Here is a 23,912-nt window from a genome sequence, read left to right as displayed (position 1 = left end):
AAAGCAAGAATGGCAGCCTTGAACCAATGAGGCAGTTCCATAGCGCTGGGCCTATGCCTGCCCTCATGCTTTGGGAAAGCTCAGCAGCCCGACTAGCACCAGGGGATTCACAAGCTAAGACAGGACAGAAAAGTCCTGCATTATGAAAGTCAGTCCTGGGCAGAACGACCACCTTTTGTAATCGATGCAAGATGTACAAACCCAGCCAATGGCTCAGTCTCTGAAGACTCCCAGAATTTTGTTTTTGTTTTTTAAAAGGACCCTACATCTTAAATTAACATTATACAGTGCGCTAAATGAAATGTACAATATAGAAAATAATGGCAGTGAGTTTTAACCATCTGATTTTGTCTTTTCACAAGATTCTGTATTTAGATATGCTATTTGGCTTCTGTTTAAACACATCTGCATATGCAGATACCAGAACTTTGCCCACCATATCAACGAGGGAAAATGGAAGAGCATAGGTAGCTGTGCTATACCAGGTCAGAATATTTATCAATCTAGCCCTGTATTTTCATTTCATTTATTACATTTCTATACTGCTCTATAGCCAAAGCTCACTGGACTGGTGACAAATATTAAAACATTAAAAATACAATACTGTACACATAATAGGTGGGTTCTCATGACACAACAACCCACCCTGTGAATAAACTATGCAGTGTGGGTTGTTTGTGGAACAACCTACAGTGTGCCCGACAGATTCCCCCTCAGTCTTCCAGATGGTGTCCCAGTGTCCTGCGTGGCTGAACTCATCTTATCTGCCCATCCCATCCTGTCCCGTCCCCCTCCCCTCCATGCTCAGATCATGACCGCTTTCCATTCCCCAATTTAAAAAAAAAATTGGCCCCAGAAATTTGTACAAATGGGGCCGTAATATTTTTTGTCTGTGTCCGTAATTCAACATTTGAGTCTCCAGCTACCTGAGAAAGGGAAGTTCTAGCCTCCCCGCCCTTTTCACAGCTCCCTTTTGCGGAAGTAACTGCTCCAAATGGGAGCTGCAAAAGGGACAGGGATACTAAATCTTCCCTTTCTTGAGTGGCTGGAGACTCGGGGAAGTGTTGAATGGAAGCAGGACACTGACAAGTTCAGTTCAACACTTAAAACCCAGATGATCACCTTGCTAAGTAGACAAGATTGTCCCCCCACCTTCTGGTGCACCTACTTTTCCAGATGTTTCCCCCTTTTTCCGACCTGTCACTGTCAACAGTGTGCAAATTAGCTTATATGCAGTCTCCTCTTGTCAATTTCCTCTGCTCCCTTTGACAAGTGAAACATACAAGGGCGTTGACAAGGCAAAGCTATACATATCAGAGAGCTGCAAGCGGGCACTTGCAAAAGACCGACAAAATAGTAAGTGTTATTGTTGTTGTTATTATTTCAGCGCATATTCCTGGGGCCAAAATATTATTTGAAGAAGGGGCTGGCAAAAGAATGACAGCCCCTCCAAAGTGCCATTTGGGCATCATTGGAGATGCAGTCACTGGTGAGGGAGGCTTGAGGCAGCACGGGCAGGTGTGATTGGGAAGAGCAGCAGGGGGTTTTGCTGCTCTTGCCAATCACCTCAACCCATGATAAAATTGCTCTCCCGGGTTCTGATGACATGACAACCCATCGTAGGTTAAATAACCCCTCAACAAGCCATGGGTTGTCAGGGTGGCTTTTTGCCTCCAAATAAGCCACCCAGCAGGAAGCGGTCTAAATTCGAACAACACAACAACCCACTGAGGCTAGTTACCCATGATGGGTTGTCATATCGTGAGAATCCAGTCATTATAAAAACAATGTACATACAAACATATAAACAGACAGCACTCTCTCACACACATATATAGCTAAAGTAATTTTAACAATCAAGAATAAGAAATTCCAGGTTCAGATTAAAAACCTTATCATATAATGCCAATTGCCTGAGAGTAGAAGAAAGTCTTCTCCTGGCACCGAAAAGATATCAATGTTGGTGCCAGGTGGGACTCACTGGCGAAATCATTCCATAATCAGAGGGCCACCACTATTATTTGCTTTATCACAGAGGTACGAAGGCACAGATCTTAAAAACAGCAAGAACTAGCAATCAAAAGGTCCACAATGATATTCTGTCTCCCCCTGCCCACACTCTTCCCAATTGCTATCCAAGGTATCAATACTTGCTAGTACCTTACCCCACTATTACTGGGAGTTTGTTATGGATAAGAGTGAGACTGGGGAAAGTGTGCAGTTGTTACATAACAACTGGATGATCAAGGAACATTCATGGATGGTTTTAAATGGATCCAAGAGTAGGGATGGGAGAATCGCAGAAGTTCAAGCTAGTTGATGTTCTCCTTGTTCCACCTCGAACCTCAGTCTGCATTGTTTCCATTCCCAATTGACTAAGGCATAAAAATGTGCATTTTCCAAAATATGCATTTTTGAAGTGCACATTTTTCTACAGTCCGCATTTTTCAAACCAACACTGTAAGCTCAGGAATGTGAGAGCTTTGCCCTCGCATTCAGGGGTGCGAATGGGGAAAGTCCTGGTCACAAACAAACGAAATTCTTTTACAACCCTACCAAAGGGTAGTAGTTCTGGAGCAAAACAGCCAGGGAAATGGCCACAGCAACAGAAGGAAGCAATATCATTAGCAGCAACCATGATAGGAGCTGGGAGGCATGTTCCAGGTCTCTACTGGGGCAGAGCCTGATACCTTATTTCTGAAAAGAATTCCCATTAAGTAATGCCATAACCAACAACTAGCTCTCCCAAGGGAGCACTGAGCTTTGTGTAGCCAAATGCCTCCATATCTGTGACCAAATGAGACCTCTTTAGCTGCAGGTGTTCAAAGGACGTCACTGTCTATGAATAACACTCCTATATTGAAACAGACAAGCTTATATTATGGTAATGAATTATCAGATCTGTGTTTATTGTTTTTTAAAGTATACTTTCCGGTGTATTCTTACCAGCCAGTCATGCTGAAGTCTCTGTAAAGCATTCTTTTTCCAACTTCCTTACGCTGAACCCTCCTTGGAAACTCCAAGTGTGTAAACTCATTCCCCAGCAAGTGGGGCTGCATATATGCCTACAGGTTTTTTTAAAAAAGAAACGGAAAAAAAGAGTACAGTGACAAAACTATCATCCTTGGGGCTCTTGCATTTATAATCAGAATCTTCAAGGAAAAGTGTGAACTATAAGCAAATGCCAAAGAACAAAATCCCAGAAGTCCATAATTATAAATCACAGTTTCTCCCTCCCCTTCACTAAACCACGGAAGTACCACAAACACATTTGACCACCTTTTCAATTCTTAGCTTGCACAACTGCTAAACTCGTTCTGCTAAATTATTTATAGTTCAGGACAATTTGCTTATACATTTTGTACTGCACTGAGTTGTGGGTAAGCATCACAGTGTGGTTCTTCCACCTTTGGATCCAGTCCACGTTTCCTCGCATTGCACATGCCCTATGTAGAGTGCACTAGCATTATGGATCATCACTGCTGTCAGCGTTTCTGGACAGTACGGATCAAACTGTCCAGGAAGAAGGGAAGTCTGGATTCAGTCCCACTGTGCCCCCCAAACAGATGAGTGGCACTGTCAAACTCAACCAGGTCAGCCATCCATTAAAAATTGTGCACATGGATCTGTTAAAGGCTTGAATGCTGTACATGTAGCCCTGGCTACTGGTTTTGCTCTTGTTTAGTTCTTTTAAATCCTGTATTTTCCATCTATGTATGTGGTCATATGGGGGTCGTGTGATATGGTACAGTCCAGAATAAATTATTGGTATTCACTTCTTTAAATTCAGTGCTAGATCACTAGATATATAGGAACAAACTCTTGACTTCTGAACTTCTCCCTAACCCAGGTTTACTTGGCAGAGGCAAACGAGCAAATTAAAGAAAATATGGAAGTCGTTTGCATACTTGTCGGTATCAGTGGATTAATTGAAATTATGGACAGTGAACTGCTGCCTGAAACAAATCAAACAAAATTACCCAGAGATCTGCTAATGCAGCATCAGCATCAAAATTTTATCTCCCTCAGCTTTATGGTTATGTCCTCTTTCGTCTCATGAGCCAGCAAAAGCAATTAAGCCTCGCTGAACTTGAAAAAATATACCATACTTAAGGTAAACATAAAGAGCTATTTTGTAGATCTATTCCAATACTGCTCAGACCTGTCAGCCATTGAAGAAAGTTTGCTCATTTATCAAGTGGTTGTGATGGGAGTTCATAATAAATTTGGTAGCAACTAAGTAACATTATTAAAAAGGAAACAAATGTAAATAAATAAAAGGAAACTTTCCAGCACTTCTTTTCTATCCAAGGAGCTGTGTAAGACTTTATTGAAACAGAATCTGTATTATAAGCACATATATGATAACATTTTTTTATCTTTTGTATTCACTGTTCCGAAATCTGTTCTAGATATGGAGCAGTATATAAATAGTGTAAATAAATGAACAAACAAACGTGCAGATACTTTTCTTTAGTGGGATGTTTTTAATGTAGGTGTGCACAAAATCACAAGTATTAATTAAAATATATCCCATCTTTTGACTTAGAGACATTCTCAACAAATATTAAAACAATACTATAAGCAAAATTCACACGCATATTATCTTGTCTTTTTCAGGCATAAAGAAAATAAGCAGTTCAGGGTTCATTTAGTAAGAGGAAGACAGATTTTTACCCCCAACTGCTTATATACCGTATCAAGAAACTGCTAGACCTAAGATAGGGGAAGCCTCTTGAGGGGAGTACTGAAGTTGAAAATCTATTAAGAGTGCTTGAAACAAGTATCTGCTCACAAGCCACAGTCGTCATGTACCTGATGACAACACAAAGAAAGCAGCAGTCAGGCACCCACCTCCCATGCCTGAATACAGCTATAGCTGAGAGCTCTCCTTCTTCCAGCTACCAACTGCCATCGCTGAGGCCATCAGCGGAAGAGGAAGCAGCAGCCCTTCTGTTGTGCTTAGATCCACCTCTGTGACCTGCTGAACTTTGCAGCTAAGAATCTAGGGCCTGAGTATGATTCTTCTCCTCTTCCCTCCTAATCCCTTTTATGTTCTGTCTTTTAGATTGTAAGCATGATCCTTGTAAGTGCCCTGGGAGCTTTTTCGGATTAAGAGCAGAGTAAAAAGGGATTTCGATAAATCATAAATCAAATGGTAGCTGAAGACTAGACAGAAGTGACTGTGATTTTAACTCAGGTGCCAAATTTGTGAGATGTGGTGCTTATTCCAACTCAGACCCTTTTAAGGCAGCCTTCCCCAATCCAGTGCTTCCAGATGTGTTGGACTACAACTGCTATCATCCTCAGTGGCCGTACTAGGGCATCAGGTGTTGGGGAAGGCTGTTTTAAGATCTGCAGTCCTAACTGGAACTTCGTTTTCCTAGTACCGATAGGTGGCTATGTGCTCCTTACAATGCATTTAAAATAGTCTCTATAATGTGGTTTCACGCTTCTGGTATCTTTTACATATTTTCTTTGAACATGATATGCATAGCCCAAGCACATTTGCTACATATGGAGAGGAAGTAAACAAAGGTAAAGAAAAAACTGGGGGGAATGGCAGAAGTGTGTGTTTGGGGGGTCTCACATCAGCTGCTGTGTTCTGATCCAACCAGAAAAAAACTTCAAATGAGGAAGACCCTCACTGTTTTATCTCTGCTTCCTTTGAGTAACCACCCCACTCCTGAGATGCTACAGATTCCCTTTAATTTGAAATGGCAAACAAATTATTTTAAGTGTAGGCAACATAAATATTTATTACAGTTGCTTTGTATTTGCCTCTGTGAATATGAAACCCCTGAAGTAGTTCTTTCCTCTGGACTCTGGCAGGGTAACTAACAGCAATAAAATCTGAGTACCGAAGAGTCTCCCTGACTCTTGGCAGACACACACTGCTTTCTGCATTTATTGCCAGCCAAGCAACAGTCAGAGCAAGCATTTCTTGGAAAGGAAAAACCACCTGGTCTTTGCAAGTCTGCCCCAGTCAGCCACTGGACACAGTGGGAGAGGGCAGGCATGACGATGTGCTAGTTCGAAAGTGGAGTTTTAGAGATGGAGAGAAACAGATCGGCTTGTAGCATCTGCTTGGGGTGCCAGTTGCTGTGGTGGAATTTAAGGTCTAGGCCAGACTTGCCAGATGCCACACACAGCCTCACAAAGAGAAAGAGAGTTTTGCTTCAAAAAATAAATAAAACCATTCCCACAATGGAAGTTGAAAGGACAGAGAGGACCATCAAAATGTGGGCCTCGCAACAACTGCCACGTCTGGAGAGAGTAATATATTGGGCTACTTGTCTGTTCTTGATGATTCAAAGCATTTACTCTCAGAGCAGGTCAAAATATGCCACTGTTTGATATATGCAGGGATTGTCCTGGCTGTTTAGGCACCCTGGGTGGGAACACAAGGCCACACAGTTTGCATGTACATGTCCCCATATCCTACCTTTCCTCTTGACCCACACTCCAAGCTGACCCCAGAGATGGGCCGATTGTTCCAGCTGACTGTTTTGGGTGGAAAGAGTTTAGGAGCACCATGGATGCAGCATGCAGTCTAAGAGGTACACTCCACTACTATCAATGAATAACAGCAGCAACAACATTAACTTGGCTGCGATTCCATTCTGGGTTTTAGTCAGAACTAGCCATAACTTTACAAGAGCAATCCTAGGTGCTGAATCCTATCCTCAAAATGGGTTCAGAGTTCTGGCTAGCTCTAACTAAGACCCAGAATGGAATCACCAAAATCAGAGGCCCCAGCCTCCACTGATTCTGTACAGTAAGATAAACTGCAGTTAATACAAAATGTTTTAAAAGGGGTGGTGAGAAAGAGGGGAGGAAAGCAAATGTTGGGTTCTTTCAAAGTTCCGTGTTACAACATTTTCCAGTGGACACAGGGAACAAACTTCAGGGGGTTGCATGGCTTCAGAGAAGTATCCAACTCCCAAACGATACAGTAATTCACACTGAATGAGACCGTGACTATGGCTGGACAGGATGTTTTCTTCAGACAGAACAGGTAAAAATAACTTTTGCATTCCATTACTCACTTAACAGAAATACCTACATTAATGTAAGTGAATAGTAGAATAAATGAAAATGCATTCAAACCATGAACAAATCTTTTGCTGAGCCCACAAGCAACCCACAGTTTGGATGTCAATGAAACAACCTAGGAATGCCACATTCATGGGTTGTTGCTGGAAACTGGAAGCCGTTTGCATGCAGTGCACATCCCCGCAACTCATGGGTTAATTAATCCACAAGTTGCTGCTGAATGCCGCTGTTGCATCCGAACAGGGTCTATACGAATGAGCCTGTATGAGCCTCCAACTCCTGTGCTTCCCCACTTCCCTATATTTTTTCTTTCATGTCACAGTTGAGCAGATAAAGCTTCCACTTAAAAAAAAAATAAGCACAATTCCCTATGGTATCTGAACTCAGGGAGTGGTGATCTGTTTAGAGCAGCCTTCTCAAACCTGGATCCCCCCAGATGTTTTGGCCTACAATGCCATGAGCCACAGTGAGGATGGCCAATAGCTAGGGTCAATGGGAAGCTTTGAGAACAAGTCAGGATCTGAAACTATTAACTGTGATTTAAATAAACCACAGTTCTCTAGAGTTCAGATGCCATGGGAACTGTGGTTCATTTGAAATCAAACAAGAATGCGTGCCACCTCCTGCAGGTTCATTCATGTCACAGCAACCCATGGGTTTCTCCTACATATGGATCAAGCCATTAATCCATATCATTCAGTGACAGTGCATCTGTTTGTAATTAATCAAATCCTATTAAAAGAGTCATGTGGGACCTTCAAGACTAACAAATTTATTCTGGCATTAGCTTTCATGAACACTGTCCACTTGAAGTGGACAGTGTCCATGAAGGCTTATGCCAAAATAAATCTGTTAGTCTTGAAGGTCCTACAATTTTCTGTTGTTTTTGCTACAACAGGCTACCACAGCTACCCTTCTGGAATTCAAATACTATAATAAGCCAGGACACCAAGATCTTGATTTGATCTATTGCTCTTAATATTCAGAATGGTTTCAGTAGGACAGTACAAGTTTTCATTATAAGGTAAGAACTGGGAGGGCAATAGCGAATGCTCATCACCACCCAGCCCTTTGGCCTCTTACCAGATACTGAAGACGCTGACGCTCTGTTTCTGGAGTGAATTCTGAAGACATCGGAATGACTTCTCCATTTCTGATTATAATGGCCCTGTAATATCCAGAACACACAGTGAAGGAGAGCAGTTTCTCTTTGGAAATATGGCTGTTTTTAAAACTTGACGTGGTTTCTCATTCTATTCTGGCAAAACAGAAACAGCACCTTCGTGGCTTGTCTCACCAGAGTTTACTAAGGTACAATACACACTGTTGTTCCATTTTGCTTAAGCCACAAAGGAGGAAAAGCCCATGTGCCTATACTACAGGAGACCTACAGCACAGATTGTTGAAGAGTTCTTAGCAAGCTAGGATCAGTGTGGTGTTTGATGTGCTCTAACCCTCTGGCTTCAGATGACTCATTCAAGCTGCTTCCCAGCCACTGACTGGTCATATGTCAAGTCAGAAGATACCCATTCTAGCAGCAAATAGAGATGGCAAAGCAAATCCTGTTTAAACCTAAATGTACAGTCAGGGCCAGAAACATTGGAACAAGGATAACCGATTTGGCAGTTGGCCTCTGTATACCACCACATTGAAGTTGAAAGGAAACACACCCAGATGGGAGCGAAGTCAGAACTTTCAGCTGTAATTTAAGGGGTTTGACAAAAGTGGGGCACTAACCATTCAGGAAGGACAGCCAGTGGCATACACACACACCCATCACTGGTGGCTCATAAGTAATGGAACAAACCAACATCATTTCAAACATAAGGATCGCCTTTAATACCTGGATGGAAATCCTTTGCAGTCAATGACTGCCTGAAGTGAAGTCTGGAACCCATGTGCATGACCAAATGCTGAGTTTCCTCCCTCGAGATGCTTTGCCAGGCCTTGACTGCAGCTGCCTTCAGCTGCTGCTTGCTTGTGGGTCTTTCTGCCTTCAGTCTTGTCTTCAGGAAGGGAAAAGCATGCTCTATTGGGTTAAGATCAGGTGATTGACTTGGCCATTGAAGAACATCCCACTTCTTTGCCTTGAGAAACTCTTGGGTAGTTTTTGCTGTATGTTGTGGGTCATTATCCATCTGCAATATGAAGTAGCATCCTATCAGTTTGGCAGCATTCGGCTGAATCTGAGCAGAAAGTATAGCCCTCTACACTTCAGAATTCATCCTGCTGCTTTTATCAGCAGTCAGGTCATCAATAAACACCAGTGACCCGGTTCCAATGGCAGCCATACATGCCCATGCCATAACACTGCCTCCACCATGTTTAACAGATGATGTGGTACACTTTGGATCATGAGCTGTTCCTTTCCTTCTCCATACTTTTCTCTTCCCATCATTCTGGTACAAGTTAATCTTGGTTTCATCAGTCCAAAGAATCTTATTCCAGAACTGGGCGGGCTTTTTTAGGTGTTTGCTGGCAAAGACTAATCTGGCCTGTCTGTTCTTGAGCGTTACCAGTGGTTTGCACCTTGTTGTGAAGCCTCTGTATTTACATTCATACAGTCTAACATTGACTGTAGATGTTGACAATGCCTACCTCCACAAGAGCGTTCTTGACCCGGCTAGATGTTGTGAAAGGGTTCCTCTTCACCCTGAGCAGAATTCTGTGGTCATCCACTTTAGTTGTCTTCTGTGGTCTACCAGGCCTTTTGCTGTTGCCGAGCTTAACAGTTAATTCCTTCTTTTTCAGGATGTTCCAAACTGTTGTGTTGGCCACTCCCACTGTTTTTGCTATCTCTCTGATGGGTTTATTATCCTCGGCCTAATGATGGCCTCCTTCACTCGCATGGACACCTCTTTGGACCTCATGTTGGGAGTTCCAGTGAACAGCTACCAAATGCAAATGTAACACCCAGAACCACCTCCAGGCCTTTTATCTGCTTGACTGGTCATGGGGTACCCAGGAAACAGGCCACACCTGGCCATGCAGCTGCTTGTCAGCCATTCGTTCCATTACTTATGAGCCACCAACAATGAGTGTGTGTGTATGCCACTGGCTGTCCTTCCTGAATGGTAGTGCCCCACTTTTGTCAAACCCCTTGAATTACAGCTGAAAGTCCTGACTTCGCTCCCATCTGGGTGTGTTTCCTTTCAACTCCAATGTGGTGGTGTACAGAGGCCAACTGCCAAAACAGTTATCCTCATTCCAATATTTCTGGCCCTGACTGTAACTAGATAGCTGTCATGCGAGACAAGAGGTGGGATGATTGATGGCAGAACTCTGCCCCCCCGCCTCCTTCCTTCCCACACACCCCACAATATCACTCTACCTTCGAAAGTCGGTGGAAAAAGAAAATCTCCTCCAAGAATGAAAAAAAATCCTGACATTTCTATGAAAAGGTTGTCACAAACCCATGTGAAGGAGACATTAGACCAGTCAACACATGGGAACATATGTGGTTCCCCAAGGTCATTTTTGCAAAGCAGAGGCTGTCCCTGCCCCCAAATTTTCTGCTGCAGCAGTGAAGACAAAAAAGTGGGGAGGGCATGCCTTGTTTGGAAGCTGAATTGCGCTCCCCTGTTTCTTTCCAAGATCGCAGCTCGTTTTGCCACCACTTCGGCAATTTTGGCGGCAGTGGGAGAGGGGTGTGCGCCACCAATCACAAGATGCTGCCCACCCTTTATTAGTGCAAAAGGTCAGTAAGGTTTAAGGCAGAACAGATGGCGCCAGGAGGCAGGCCCTGCTCCCATGGCCGTTTTCCCTTTTTCTGTGCAGGGAGAGGCATGGAGCTCCATCTCTCTCTCTGCATGGAGGAAGGACTTGGCTGGCAGTTGGGGGAGAGACTCCTTCAAGCACCAGCCAGTTATACACCTGCTTCCCATGCCGCTCATCATCCCAACTGGGACAGCAAGTGGTGCATGAAGGACCTCAGCTAGAACTTGGAGGAGTGGCTCTTCTAGGTGCCATCTGAGTCACACATCACTGTTATTTCCAATCACTGTTTGGAGATAACAGCAGGGACTCCTCCCCCAGTGTTGGAGAAAAGGGAGCGGCCTTTCTCTAGCACTGGGAATCCCTGATCTTATCTCTGATCAGCCTGGGAGCAAGGGCTGGAGGGGACTTCCACCGGCCACACTGGGAACCTCAACAGGCCAGATCGCTTTTCATATAAGTCATTCCTTTTGATAGAAAAATCTTACAATAATTTGGCCATGATGTGAGCTCCCCTGCTGTGATATGCAAAGGCCACTTTCATATATGCAAAAGCAGAAGAGCTGCTATACTGATTGATATAAGGGAGTAAGCTGCATCCAGGTGAAACCCTTTTGCCGTGTTTGGATGCAACACTAAACCATAGTTTAGCATTATGAGAGCAAGCTTAGGTGAGCCTAAGGCCTGTATAGTCTCCCCTCCCCCTCTCCTCCTCCACTGTGGTGAGATGGAAAGCTTCTGTTCCATTTTAGATTAGCCACAATTTAGCATATCATTCAAATCCTAAAGTAGGGCTAATCTTAACTACGGCAAGTGAAAACAAGCCAGCTTGATAAACTATGGCCTCAAGTTAACTTGTTTCCATTAAACATAGCTAAGATTAACTGCGTTGAGGCAACACAGAATGCCAGGGTTAGTCTAAAACAGGAGTAAGTACGCCAGATGAGAGAGAGGAGTGCACAGCCTCAAGGCTCGCCTAGGCTGACTCTCATAATGCTAAACTATGGTTTAGCCATTTGACTCAATAAGAGCTGGACTAGATTTGAGGAGAAGGTCTTTCATTCATTTCAGCTACTGTACCATGGCAATATACAAAGCAGAGAAGCCTCTCATCTGCAATTCTGCAGGACACAGAGGCCTGTCTATTCTTCTCTAGAGAAACTGAAGAGCGGAACCTGATGCACAATGTTCTTACTGTACTTCATTGTCCATATACCTCTAACCAGACCTGTATTCTAATAAGTTGTATTCGTGTAGACTCTTACGGGCAAGCAATGCAATCTCAAAATTAAATCCATTTCATATATCACTATCTAAGATACTGGAGCAAATATGGTTTTGAAATATTCTGTACTGATTCACCATTAAAACCTAGTACATAGCATGATACTGCTCTGTCCAACATTCGTTTTTACAGAACGTGTAAAAAAGTTCAAAGGCTGTAGTCTTTTGTATCATCCTTTAACTTGCTCACTATACTCTATTCTTTTGCTAACTGGATGACTGCTATTAGTTTTCCTGTTGCCACAGATGATGCTGGATATGCATAAGCATGTTGATAGGAGATGTATTATACTTTTAGGACTTTTAGGAATGTACACTGAACTCTTCATGAGTTACTGGGAAAAAGTAAGTTCCAAATCTGTGTAATGCAGAGACCGAGCTGAAACCTTTAAAAACCAATTCAAATGATACATACAAAAGCAGTTTACCCACCAGTTGGCATTGGATTTTCCAGAAAACGTGGCAGAACAGAGACGTCTTCCTTAACCATGAAGGTTACCCTGTTAGCAGCCTGCTGCTACTTGGGGAAACACCAGGGACTCAAGATGGTGGGAGAGTGCCCAGAGCCACTCTCCAACACCAACACCCAACCTTCCCAGAGGAGTGATGGGATACAAATGAAGAGTTAGGTAAAAGAGAGACTTTGTTCCTGTCAAAGAACCAAGCACCCAGGGATTTCTGAAGTCACACCAGAGAATCCTCCTGAATTTCACAATCATCCTGCTGAATGTACAGCACTCTTTCTGGATTGATAGTCCAGTCAGTCCCAACTCTTCACCTTTCCTGACGGCCACTTCAAAACACAGCAAAATTCCTACACAGAATGTATGCGGGAATTAGAAATGCTAGAAATGTGTATTTCCTACAAAGAAAGCATGTGGGAACTAGAAATGTGTGTGCGTGTTTCCTACATTGAAGAGTGATCATGCCAGAAAAGGAGGAGAAGGGCATGCAGGACTGTTGGGGGAATGAATATTGCAGAACAGAGCTGTGCAACATGTTGCCCTCCAGACTTTTTGACCTACAACTCTCATCATCCTTCAGCATTGGCTATGCTGGCTAGGGCTGATGGGAGTTGAGGGCACATTGTCCACCCCCGCTGTAGAAGAAAACCTGGCATGACTAAAGCAAGATTTCATCAGAAGAATATGTGGAAACAGGGGCTCTGTTTACAAGGCATAATGAGGGAGAACCACACAAAATGGTTTTGTGGGGTGATTTTTTTTTTTCACTTCTGGGACCCACAAAACCCATCTCAAAATGGACTTGGGAAGACTAGAAGATAGAAAAGGCAAGAGTTAAATTCTCAGTTGAATAAAATAACGAAAGTCCCATGTACCCCTTTGTTACATTTTCAATTTTTCTCTGCAAGCAAAAACTTTGAAACAATATGTAAAGCAAACTGTAAATGCTAGCATGTTTCACTTGAATTCAAATGCTCTACAAATATTTTAAACGTAGTAAGACTTGCATTAAATCACAATGTACATAAAGCTATATTTGACTGGCAACAAGGCAAACAAAATGTCCTAAAATTATTGAAGACATGTCTCTCTGTGGAAAGACATCATTAGAAAACATAGACTATACATGAACCTTGTACACCCTTTACCTGCGACTAAATCAAAGCATCCTTTATAAATATGGTTGAACAGAAATCCCCTAAATCAGCCTTCCCCACCCTTGTGCTCCCCCAGATGTTTTGATTTCAACTCCCATCAGCCCCAGTCACTGTGGCCAATGGCCAGGAATTCTGGGAGTCCAAAACCTTTGAGGGCACCAGGCTGGGGAAGGCTGTTTTCTTGTAATTGATTGATGGATTATATTTCTATACCACCCAATAGTCGAAGCTCTCTGAGAGGTTGACAACAATTTATGTTTGACTTTTGAAAAATGAAACTTTTTCTAAAGGAAAAAATAATACTTGGTGGCTGGGATCCAAAGAACTACTTTACTGTACTTGAGATGGCTAGTAGGGTGTTGTTTTTACTTTCTACTTCTGAACAGCAGACCTCCAGGTCATATCGCAAACTGATTTTGAAGCACCCCTGAATTTCAGAAGGGGGCTGCCACACAAAATAGGGGCTGCTGTTTTGAGAAACAGACGTTCACAGTACCTCTCAGACAGACTAAACTAGTTGCACATTGCTTTACAGACCGAAGTATTTTCTTGTCAAAAGCCTGCTGGGAAAATCTGCTTTGTTATTTTGGAGGGAAAAATAAAGCAAGATCACTGGAACAAGCTTCTGTCAAGCCACGGCCCTTAGACAAGGGAGCAGAGGAAGAAGATACTGTTGCCACATCCCTGATGAAACATCTATAGTGAAGATTTATTTCCCAGTCTAAACTTTTTTTCCTAAGTTGCTAGACTTTTTATGTCCCTGAATTTTCAGATTAAAAGTTATGCTGGATAATCACAAAAAGGTGTGTTTTAAAACCACTTCTTATGATTCATGCACTTTTTGTTAATTAAAATACATGAGCAATCATAACACTCTCTCAAGCACCGTTTCCCACTCAATATGAAATCTTCCTGCTTTGTTTTAAATGTCTTAACTCCAGGTCTAGATCAGTTATTTCCTGGAAAACACAGGCGTAATTCAAAATTAAATATGTTGCTGTTATGCCCCTCTACTTGAATGCTGTTATAGCCTGTGAATAAGCCAATTCAAAAAGAGCAAGTTTTTCAAGGGGTCAATTTCTCTGAACAAGGTTGCATAGCTATGGGACTTGAGAAAATACCACCCAACATGAACAGCTTGAAATAATAAGTTACGCATGATAATATCCATCGAGACTAACTTCTGGTCTGTCCAATTAAAACAAATAGACGTTTTACAAAGAGAATAACTGGTGGAGACATTCCTGATGGATTACTTGTGGCCAGCAAAAATCTGAAGGTAGAATTTAGGAATCTAGAATGTACAGATTAAAAATTAGCTATATTTAAAGATAGAAATACAGCTGATTTCCTTTTTCGATGATGATGATAATAATCATTATAGCTTCTAAAACCATTAGTCGCAGTACATTACAGTAAAAGAGAACCTTTCCACAGCCTTGGAGTCTGATCAGACACATTCAGGAGGAAAGGGTAGGAAGGTAAAAGAGAGTGTCAATCAGAAAAGGCTGGAATGAAAAAGGTGTATTGAACAGGTGCTTGAATGTACCTGAATGGATAAAGAGCTCCAGATGTCAGGTATACAGGCATTTCAGTGATAGGGAGTGGCAAAGAAAGAGGGGTACAGAGGGGAAATAAACAGGGATATTCTAAACGTTTAACTAGGAGACTGGTCTTATGGGGAGCAGAATTTAGAGAAAGAAGGGAAGAGATATATAGAGAAGACCACACAGTTGGACTCGATGGTCTTATAGGCCCTTCCGACCCTACTATTCTATGATTCTATGATTCAAAGACATTTGAAAGTACAGGAAGCTTAAAGTGAACTCAAGAAGAACAGCAGAATACAAGCAGAAAATGTAAGACAGAATGGAAATGCTTAAGCACAGAGGCAGGGAGACCAAGACAGAGGATGTTCAGTCGGTCCATACAAGAAATAATCCATTGAAGTTTGGGTGCTGTCTGTATACAGACAAGAGCAAATTCTAGGCATATTGATCAACAAGGTAGCAGGAAGTGGCTAGAAGAGGAGAAAGAAAGGAAGGTATGAAAAAGGCACAGCTTTTTAGGAACTTGGCCAGTTTAGGTGTTCGATGTGAAATGCTTGTGGCAGCTGAATACTGCCAACGTATGGCCCAGGTGGTGACATTGATGGCATGCAGATACTGTACAAGTACAGGCCAACACATTAATTAAGGATAGGGCTGAACACTTCAACTGATAAGATTAATGAGGCAAATGCTTTAGTTTAACATAAAATGTTCATTGGTGGGGTTGAGGCTGAAAGGCATGCTTCTTGGCCTTTTCAAGACAGAGTTCCACATATTTCGGGAGGGAGCGTTCACTTTGCACTGGGATTTGGCAGAAGCCATGAGAGTTGCTCAGCAAGAGCAGGGGACTTTGGAGAAAGGGGTGGGAAGGAACAAAAGGGACAGCCTGCCCTTCTTTTACCTCCAAAACATAGTCCAAAATGATAGAAGAGATCCTTGCCCTCCCCAACCCAAGTCCCCTGCTCTTACCAGAAGACCTGAACAAAGGAAGGGTTTTATCTTACTGCACACAGGGCTTTTAACAAAAGACAGAAAAAACATGTGCCTTTCACCTCTTCCCATCTCCAGCAAATTCCAGCACAAAGTGAAAGCAAACATCTCTGCTCCAGAGCTCTCTCTGTGTCGCAGCCACAAATGACAGTTGGCTATTAAACCAAATTAAAATGGTGGTCTCCCTTTAGTTCTAGCGGAGCTATTATAATAGGGAACAAAATGTCAGTCTTTAAAAGGGCCTTTTCCCCTTCCAGCAGTGTGCTAGCTTTCATGTATTAAAAAGCGTAATTTCTCAAACTTGCTTCAGAATTCTCAGAAAGACAACTGTGACAGTTTGTCATCTTTGTGTCCGGGTTTACATCTGTGTCTGTCCGCATGTGTACGTCTGGGCACTTGAGGTTCCTTATTTGAGGGATCCAAGCAAACGGAACTTCATGGGTTAAGACAATGTATCAGGGTGGGGGGAAACAGGGGAGGGAGAGCATGACTGGAGTTTGTTATTGAGCTAAGAGATCTTTGATCATTGGGGCAGGCCTCGTTAAAGGCTTTTTTTTAAAGGCCTTGTGCGGGCCGTGCGGTGGGCTTACATGGCTGCATGCTACTCAGCCACTGCCATGTCTCTGTTACGACATTTAAATTAATCCTCTAATCGGTCTCAGCAGATGCTTGCCTGGGCTCATCCAGAACAGCTCTGCCGCTGCCTACACCAAGCCCATTTCCATAGAAAATTCTGTTTAATTCACCCAGTATCAATGCAACACACACACACGCTTATTTTAAAGTCACTTAATGGTGACTTTAAGATAGAGTCAGTGAAAAGAACAATCTGAGTAATTTCTTTGACTGATAACAGTAACTAAGGGAGCAATCCTATAAGGATAGGCCGCCTATCCAATGCAGGGCAGGAGAAGCACAGAGGGGATTGTCCCCTCCATGTTTCAGCTGCCCTGCATTTGCAGCTAGACAGCTGCTTTTGGCTATCTAGCCGCGGGAGGGCAGAGCAGGGCAGGAGGCTGCCAGACGACACATTGGATGTGTCATACCTGCATTTCTGCCTTCCCCGCTCTGGAACGCCCTCTGGAATGCCCCATTTTGGCCGCTCCACACTCCTGTTCTGAGCGCAGAGCATGGGGCCGTTCCACACTGCTTACGAGGAAGTGTGGAGGGGGGCAGGAGGTCGGTTCCCGGAAAACCACATATCCTATGGCCATCTAGCCGCTGACTAGCGGCCATAGGATTGCTCCCTCTGAACATTTTTAAAAGCTACTTTATGCAGAAACATTCTATGGTCTTTGGAAGGAGGGATATGTTCCTTGTAATGCATTGCAGCAAGAGTATAAAACTGTGTTCTTCTATCATTAAGTGTTTTAAAGCAGCATATATTCAGGATTTGGGGAGACCATGTAAAAAAAACAACACAGCCACTAACAGTATTCTGTCCTAAATTAATGCAAACACATGACTGTTTCATGTCATGGCAGAGTTGAACTGAAAATGCTGTGCACTTTAAAACAGGCTCCTTGCTACTGGATTTTAAGAGCCCACATCACTCACTCCATCATACTTATTACTGACATTAATTTATTTTACCAACACAGATTTCGTAATATTGTTGCTATGTGAGGAAAGATGACTCATGGTGGTGAGACAAAAGGATCAGCACTAACTTAAGAGTCCTCAGTGGCAAAGCAGCCTTAGCATAAAGGGCTCAGCCCTAAACAATTTTCACTGCCATGCATCTTTCAGCTCATGTAACTTGCTAGTCTTTTTAATGCAAGATGTTGCAAAAAGAAAGACACCATTTCAAATAATAAAATAATTGTAATAATATCTTTTTAATGCAGGCCAAAGGGGTAACAAGATAGTTAGTTTGTATTCAGTCCTCAAGGTGTTCTTTGCAATTAGGAAGTTATTGTCGGAAAACCTAAAAATACAAGTTGGCATTTAAAAACAAACAAAAAGCGGGTTTAGATCAGATGTGTCTTTGTGGAGACGCACATGAGAGTTGTGGTGGAACCACATGTTAATGTGCTCGAAACCAGGAAAACAAGTAACCAAGTCCAACTCTTACAACTCATTACTTCACCCCATTTTTAGATTTCAAATGGCTGAATCTGATGTGGCGCAGACATTGATTTGCAAATAATGATTTGCAAATCAGAGACCAGCCTCAGAAATGTGCTTTCCCTCACCTTCAAAGTGTCAATTCCCCCTACCTTTCTATATCAGCCATAACCATAGTTAGGGGTGGCACTAGGTAGATCTAAAAGACCGGGGGCTCAATTAAATTTTCAAATGCTAATTTAGATATGAAAATATATAGGCATAGTTAGAAATTACTATAATTTAAATTTTATAAAAGGCAAACTAATTGACCTCTTGCTTGCTTTCAAGACAGAACTGTATAATGTCCCAAATACTGCTTGCTTAAAACTTACCCTCCATGCACCCACACTTTTCCTTGGTCTTTCAAGGCCCAAATCCAGATGGGGAGGACAGAGCACTTGGGACCAGCAAAGAGTTGTATGGCACCTTAAACATTTACCGATAAATGGCAAACTGAACATGGCACATTGGCAAGGGAGAGTGTGGGCATGTATTGTAGACTATAACAACCCATGCTCTTAGGCTGCAAACATACACAGTTCCTAAGGAGTAACATTGCACTGCAAGACATATATTCTTGAACTTTGGCGTCATCACTAATGCAGCTGTAATAGTGTTAAGAACAATGAGGGAAGGGTGGGAACATATCTTGTAATATGAGATATACAAAGGAGATGGAATGGCAACACAATTCCAAAATACTTGTTAGTATAATTCATAGCACTTCTGTATATAACTGCCAAGTTCTGCACCTAGGAAAAAGAAACCAAATGCACAGTTACAAGATGGGAGATATGTGGCTCAACAACACTACAAGCGAGAAGGATCTTGGAATTGTTGTCGATCGCAAGCTGAATATGAGCCAACAATGTGATGTGGCTGCAAAAAAGGCAAATGCTGTTTTGGACTGCATTAATAGAAGTATAGCTTCCAGATCATAGTTCCCCTCTATTCAGCACTGGTTAGGCCTCGTCTTGAGTACTGTGTCCAGTTCTGGGCACCACTCTTTAAGAAGGATGCAGACAAGCTGGAGAGGGTTCAGAGGAGGGTAACGAGGATGATCAGGGGACTGGAAACAAAGCCCTATGAGGAGAGACTGAAAGAACTGGGCATGTTTAGCCTTGGCGAGATATGACAGCACGCTTCAAGTACTTGAAAGGTTGTCACAGAGAGGAAGGCCAGGATCTCTTCTCGATCATCCCAGAGTGCAGGACGTGGAATAATGGGCTCAAGTTACAGGAAACCAGATTCCGGCTGAACTTCAGGAAAAACTTCCTGACTGTTAGAGCAATACGACAATGGAACCAATTACCTGGGGAGGTAGTGGGATCTCCCACGCTGGAGGCATTCAAGATGAAGCTGGACTATGACTTAAGATTCCTGCATTGAGCAGGGGGTTGGACTTGATGGTCTTATAGGCCCCTACCAACCCTACTGTTCTATGATTCTATATAACTGACAACATACGTAATACATTCTCATCATGCAATTTGAATTCTATCACATGTGAAAAGGCTGGGGTAAGAGCTTGTATCCTACTGAAGGTAAGAAATGGAATGGGAAGGACAGATCACTGAGGTTCTAATTTTATTTATTCTATCATCACTGAAAATGCAAATAGGTTTATGTTGAAAGATTGTGAATATTGGTCAATCCAGCAGGAATGAACATTTCTTTTAGTTAATGAAAACAAAGGTCTGAACTGTGGCAACTTTTGCTTTACTAGGTGCAAAATATCAGCAAACCAATTATGATCCACAAGTGGAATGAATACATCTTCTCAAAGAATTTTCTGTTTTTGAAGTCATGAGTGAATACTGATAAATGGCCTTGGTTATATTTCTTTTCTTTGATCTCCAGAGTTTGGGGGGGGTGAAGGGGGGTACTATTTTTTCCCCATGCAATTTTTTCCATGTTTTTTTTTCAATTTCTGTCATCTTTTGTCATTGTTATGGCTCATGACTAATCCAAATAAAATCAATGGCCAAAGTTGTTCTGAAGATGCTAGGTTTTACTCTGGTTGTATTTTTATCCTGTAGTTTTAATCTATTATATTTTATATTGTATTTTCTGTTGTATTTTTATGGTGTTAGTTTTGTGAACTGCCCAGAGAGCTTTGGCTATTGGGTGGTAATAAATAAATAAATAAATACATGACCATGTGTTCTTAAAGATGCATTAATTCATGTTGTGCGTATATGGCCTTATACGTGCACATTACTTATCACTTGTCTTCTTGTAAAGAGAACAGAAATGCATGCACTGTAGGAAAAAGTCATGCTGGTCAAGCCATGAAGAAAAAAATTCCACCTTGCTGTATAAAGACAAAAGTGTGATTTCACTCTTGTTGCAGGTCAGTTGGCATTCTAATGCTCAAAACAACAACAAAAAGCATCCACCTCCTGTTAAGAGTATTTGCAGAATGCCCTGATTTTATTACACATCTTTTCAGCCAGAAATGATTTGAAACACAACACTGAACTGCACATTTCTATAAGGGATACTAAAACCCGGCAAGAAGTGACAAAGAGAAACCATTTGGAAAACCCCTTTTGACAGTGTGTTATGCATTCCAAGCCACAGGGAGGATGTGCTCATTTTGTCAGGGGATGCTGAAAGTTGTCAATTCCATACAGGTAAGGCAGAAGCATCTGGCTTGTCTGAAGAAGTATTTGAAATGTGTCAATGGTAAAGGGGGAAACTGGGCAGACAGAAAAAATAAGGCAATGGTTTGCTACAGTCAAAGGGAACCCATACAAGTAGATTTTGATTATGTGTGTCAGAAAGCAGCCAAAGAGCGGGCAGGGGAAAAGACTGTGAAGGCTAATAAGTATGATTTTTTTTTTTTTCAGACTGCGTCCTATGGCAACTAGATATATACATTCCTGGAATGTGCTCATTTGTTGTTTACAGAACATATGAACAGCTGAACATAAAATAGTATTACTATTTTCTAATAATGGTTTAAGAAATCTACCAGAATAACTGCTTAGATCAGTAATATGTAAAAATATGATCCTTCCAGTCCAGTTCACACAAAGCAGCTATGCTGGGTTTGTCCACACAGATTGGCACACAATTGGGTGGAGAAAATTCCATGTGAACCAGATGACTATGTAGGGACAACTGAAGGCGTCCTTAAATGTGGCAGTTGGGCCAGGGCAGAAGGGGAGGGAACTCCTCCAAAATGGATATGGTAGTCCCCATCAATAGCGCTAGTTCACACAAAGAAATGTCTTCACCTGGCTATGCATCTGAGTATACAAATGTATGGTAAAAATAGGCACAACTGGTTTGTGTGAACCAGTCTGAAATACATATTTAAAAGAAACACACAAGTTCTGCTCCAGATTCTTTGTTTCACTTGTTTGTGTGAATCTTGCTGGGAGATTCCTACCCCTTTGATTCTGCACTGGAGTGTTAAACCAGAACCACAACAGTAGATGGGAAAGATTTTGAGGTGGCCAGTGCAAAGTGAGAGGGGAATTGCTAAGATGGATAGAATGAAGCCAGAGGGTCTATGAAAGTAGCCTCTAGTTATTTTCTTCACTTTAATACCTCAAAAGATACAGTGGGCTAAGACAAGCCCCGATAAGCAAATGAGCGTGCAGGCTAGCAAACAGTTTGTTTGGCTAGGATATACCTGTCCAGCAGTTCAAGTGATGCTAAAATCAATTTGTTCTGAATTCAAGCATGAGCAGCTTGCAAATCAGTTATCCAGTTGTCTAGAGATGGGAAGATCCTTGGCGCTTATTCTAAAACAGCATCCTCCTACAATGGCTTTCAGTGACAGGAGGTGAAGAAGCAGGGGTATTTCGACACATAATTCCTATATACTCTTGAAGCTGGTAGCAGCACTGTCCCCCCACCCCCACCCTCACAACTTGAGCATCTGACTACCAAGCACTGATCCTCAGTTTGGAAGTTGCACAGGCAGCACAAGCACTCGTGCATCTTCCCCCTCCCCCTGAATCCCAATTCATTAAGTACCATCAAAACCAGCCTCATTTTCCTGGAGAAAACACAACACTAAGAAAGAAGATTTCTAAGAAACAGCACTAAACTGATACAAGTTACTTTAATAAGGAAACAGAATCAATACCATTAGAATGCAAGAAGCCTTTTCAGGAATTTTTTTTTCAGGTGTTCATATCCTATTTATAAATTTATATTTTTTTACTTACTATTTCCAGTTTTCAGTACAATGAAAACCATAGAATAATAGAATCATAGGATTGGAAGGGACCTACAAGACTATCGAGTCCAACCCCCTGCTAAATGCAGGAAGCCTGATTCCCAGGCGGTCTCCCATCCAAGTACTAACCAGGGCTGACCCTGCTTAGCTTCTGAGATCAGACGCATCCAGCCCTTTACCATACAAACATTTTAGGTGACTCAAGGAATCCAGATCTGCTGCTCCACAATGCTCATCCATACAGCTGCAGTATGGCTGCATTACAAGAATGAGTTTACCCTGTTTCTGGGCTCACACTTTCCTCCTCATATTTCCTCTTTCAGCATGACTACAAGGAGGAAACCTTAAGCTTCCTCTTCCATTGTACATTAACCACAGTTTAAAATGTTACCTGAACCCTAGACTGTGGTTAATTAAAACTATAGTTAGTGAAAACAAGCCAGCTTCATAAACCTATGATTTGAAGTTGGCTTGTTTCCACTAACAAAAGTTAAGATTAACCAACATTTGTCTGGTTCAGATAACACAGCAACCTGCGGCTAATCTAAAATGGAAGTGAAAGCTTCTAAACTCCTCCTCATGGCCATGCCAGAGTTGGAGGGGAGAGCACATGAACCCAGGGAAAGAAGAGGCGAGGCTCATTCTTGAAAATCTAAACTATGGTTTGGTGTTGCATCCAAATCAGCCCCATGTGTGAGAATACCATAACCACGTTAACAGAGCAGATCTCATGGGCCTTTCCCACCCAAGGGCCAACCTGCCAGAAAGGACAGCAAAGATTTTGTGTTTGTGAAGGGCCCAGGATAACACCACATAAAAAGCCCATCTGCAATGAGATGGAGACTGCCAAGTCGATAGGGCGACTGTTATAAAAAGAAATTAACTCTAGCACCAAAAATGGTGGTTAGTTCGTACACATTTCCATAAATAGATACTATACTGTACAAACTTAATAGTGTGGTGGTCTTCATTGCAGCCTTGCGTTGCACTAGGGAAAATATCAGTTCACCCCCATCTTCACTGGAAATCACATGCCAGTCCTAAATTGTAAAAAAGGGTACTTAAGGCTGGAAAAAAAGTGTACACAGGAGCCTCGAATAGAAAATGAAGTACGGAATAAACTTACTTTGCATAGGTAAGTATAAGCAGATACTAAAGTTCTACTAGTTATAAAACAAATAATGGTTCATCATAAATGGCTGGCTTCACGCACGCTCAGCTCATGCTCCCAGCGCCTTGGCCTTATGAAATTAAGCAGTTGGGTCTGAAAAAGGAGGGATTTCTTGGTGAGGGCACTTTCATTTACCCTGCTAATGAGGCTCATCAGGTTAGTTCTCTCCTCGATTTTAGGAGGCTGACATTTTTATTTCACAGGACAAGACTTTTGAGAAAG

General features: G+C 42.2%; 1 protein-coding gene across 3 annotated transcripts in view; it reads right to left on the bottom strand.

Annotated features, from left to right (window-relative positions):
* PPM1H (protein phosphatase, Mg2+/Mn2+ dependent 1H) overlaps positions 1-23,912 on the bottom strand; it is a 118,230-nt gene that overhangs the window by 33,497 nt on the left and 60,821 nt on the right. For all 3 annotated transcript variants that reach the window (XR_014784412.1, XR_014784413.1, XM_084810613.1), the window contains exons 5-6: positions 8,140-8,224; positions 2,947-3,065 (exon numbers count right to left, since the gene is read on the bottom strand). Coding sequence is in view for 1 of the 3 variants with exons in the window: in XM_084810613.1 (XP_084666739.1) it covers positions 2,947-3,065; positions 8,140-8,224 (204 nt within the window). In the remaining 2 variants the exon portion in view is untranslated. The remainder of the gene's footprint in view (positions 1-2,946; positions 3,066-8,139; positions 8,225-23,912) is intronic.

Source organism: Heloderma suspectum, chromosome 7 (assembly GCF_057233095.1).
Source record: "Heloderma suspectum isolate Gila_16-S chromosome 7, 16-S_ref, whole genome shotgun sequence".
Taxonomy (NCBI): domain Eukaryota; kingdom Metazoa; phylum Chordata; class Lepidosauria; order Squamata; family Helodermatidae; genus Heloderma; species Heloderma suspectum.
The sequence above is the reverse complement of the archived record's forward strand: the minus strand, read 5'-3'. Positions and strand labels throughout refer to the sequence as shown.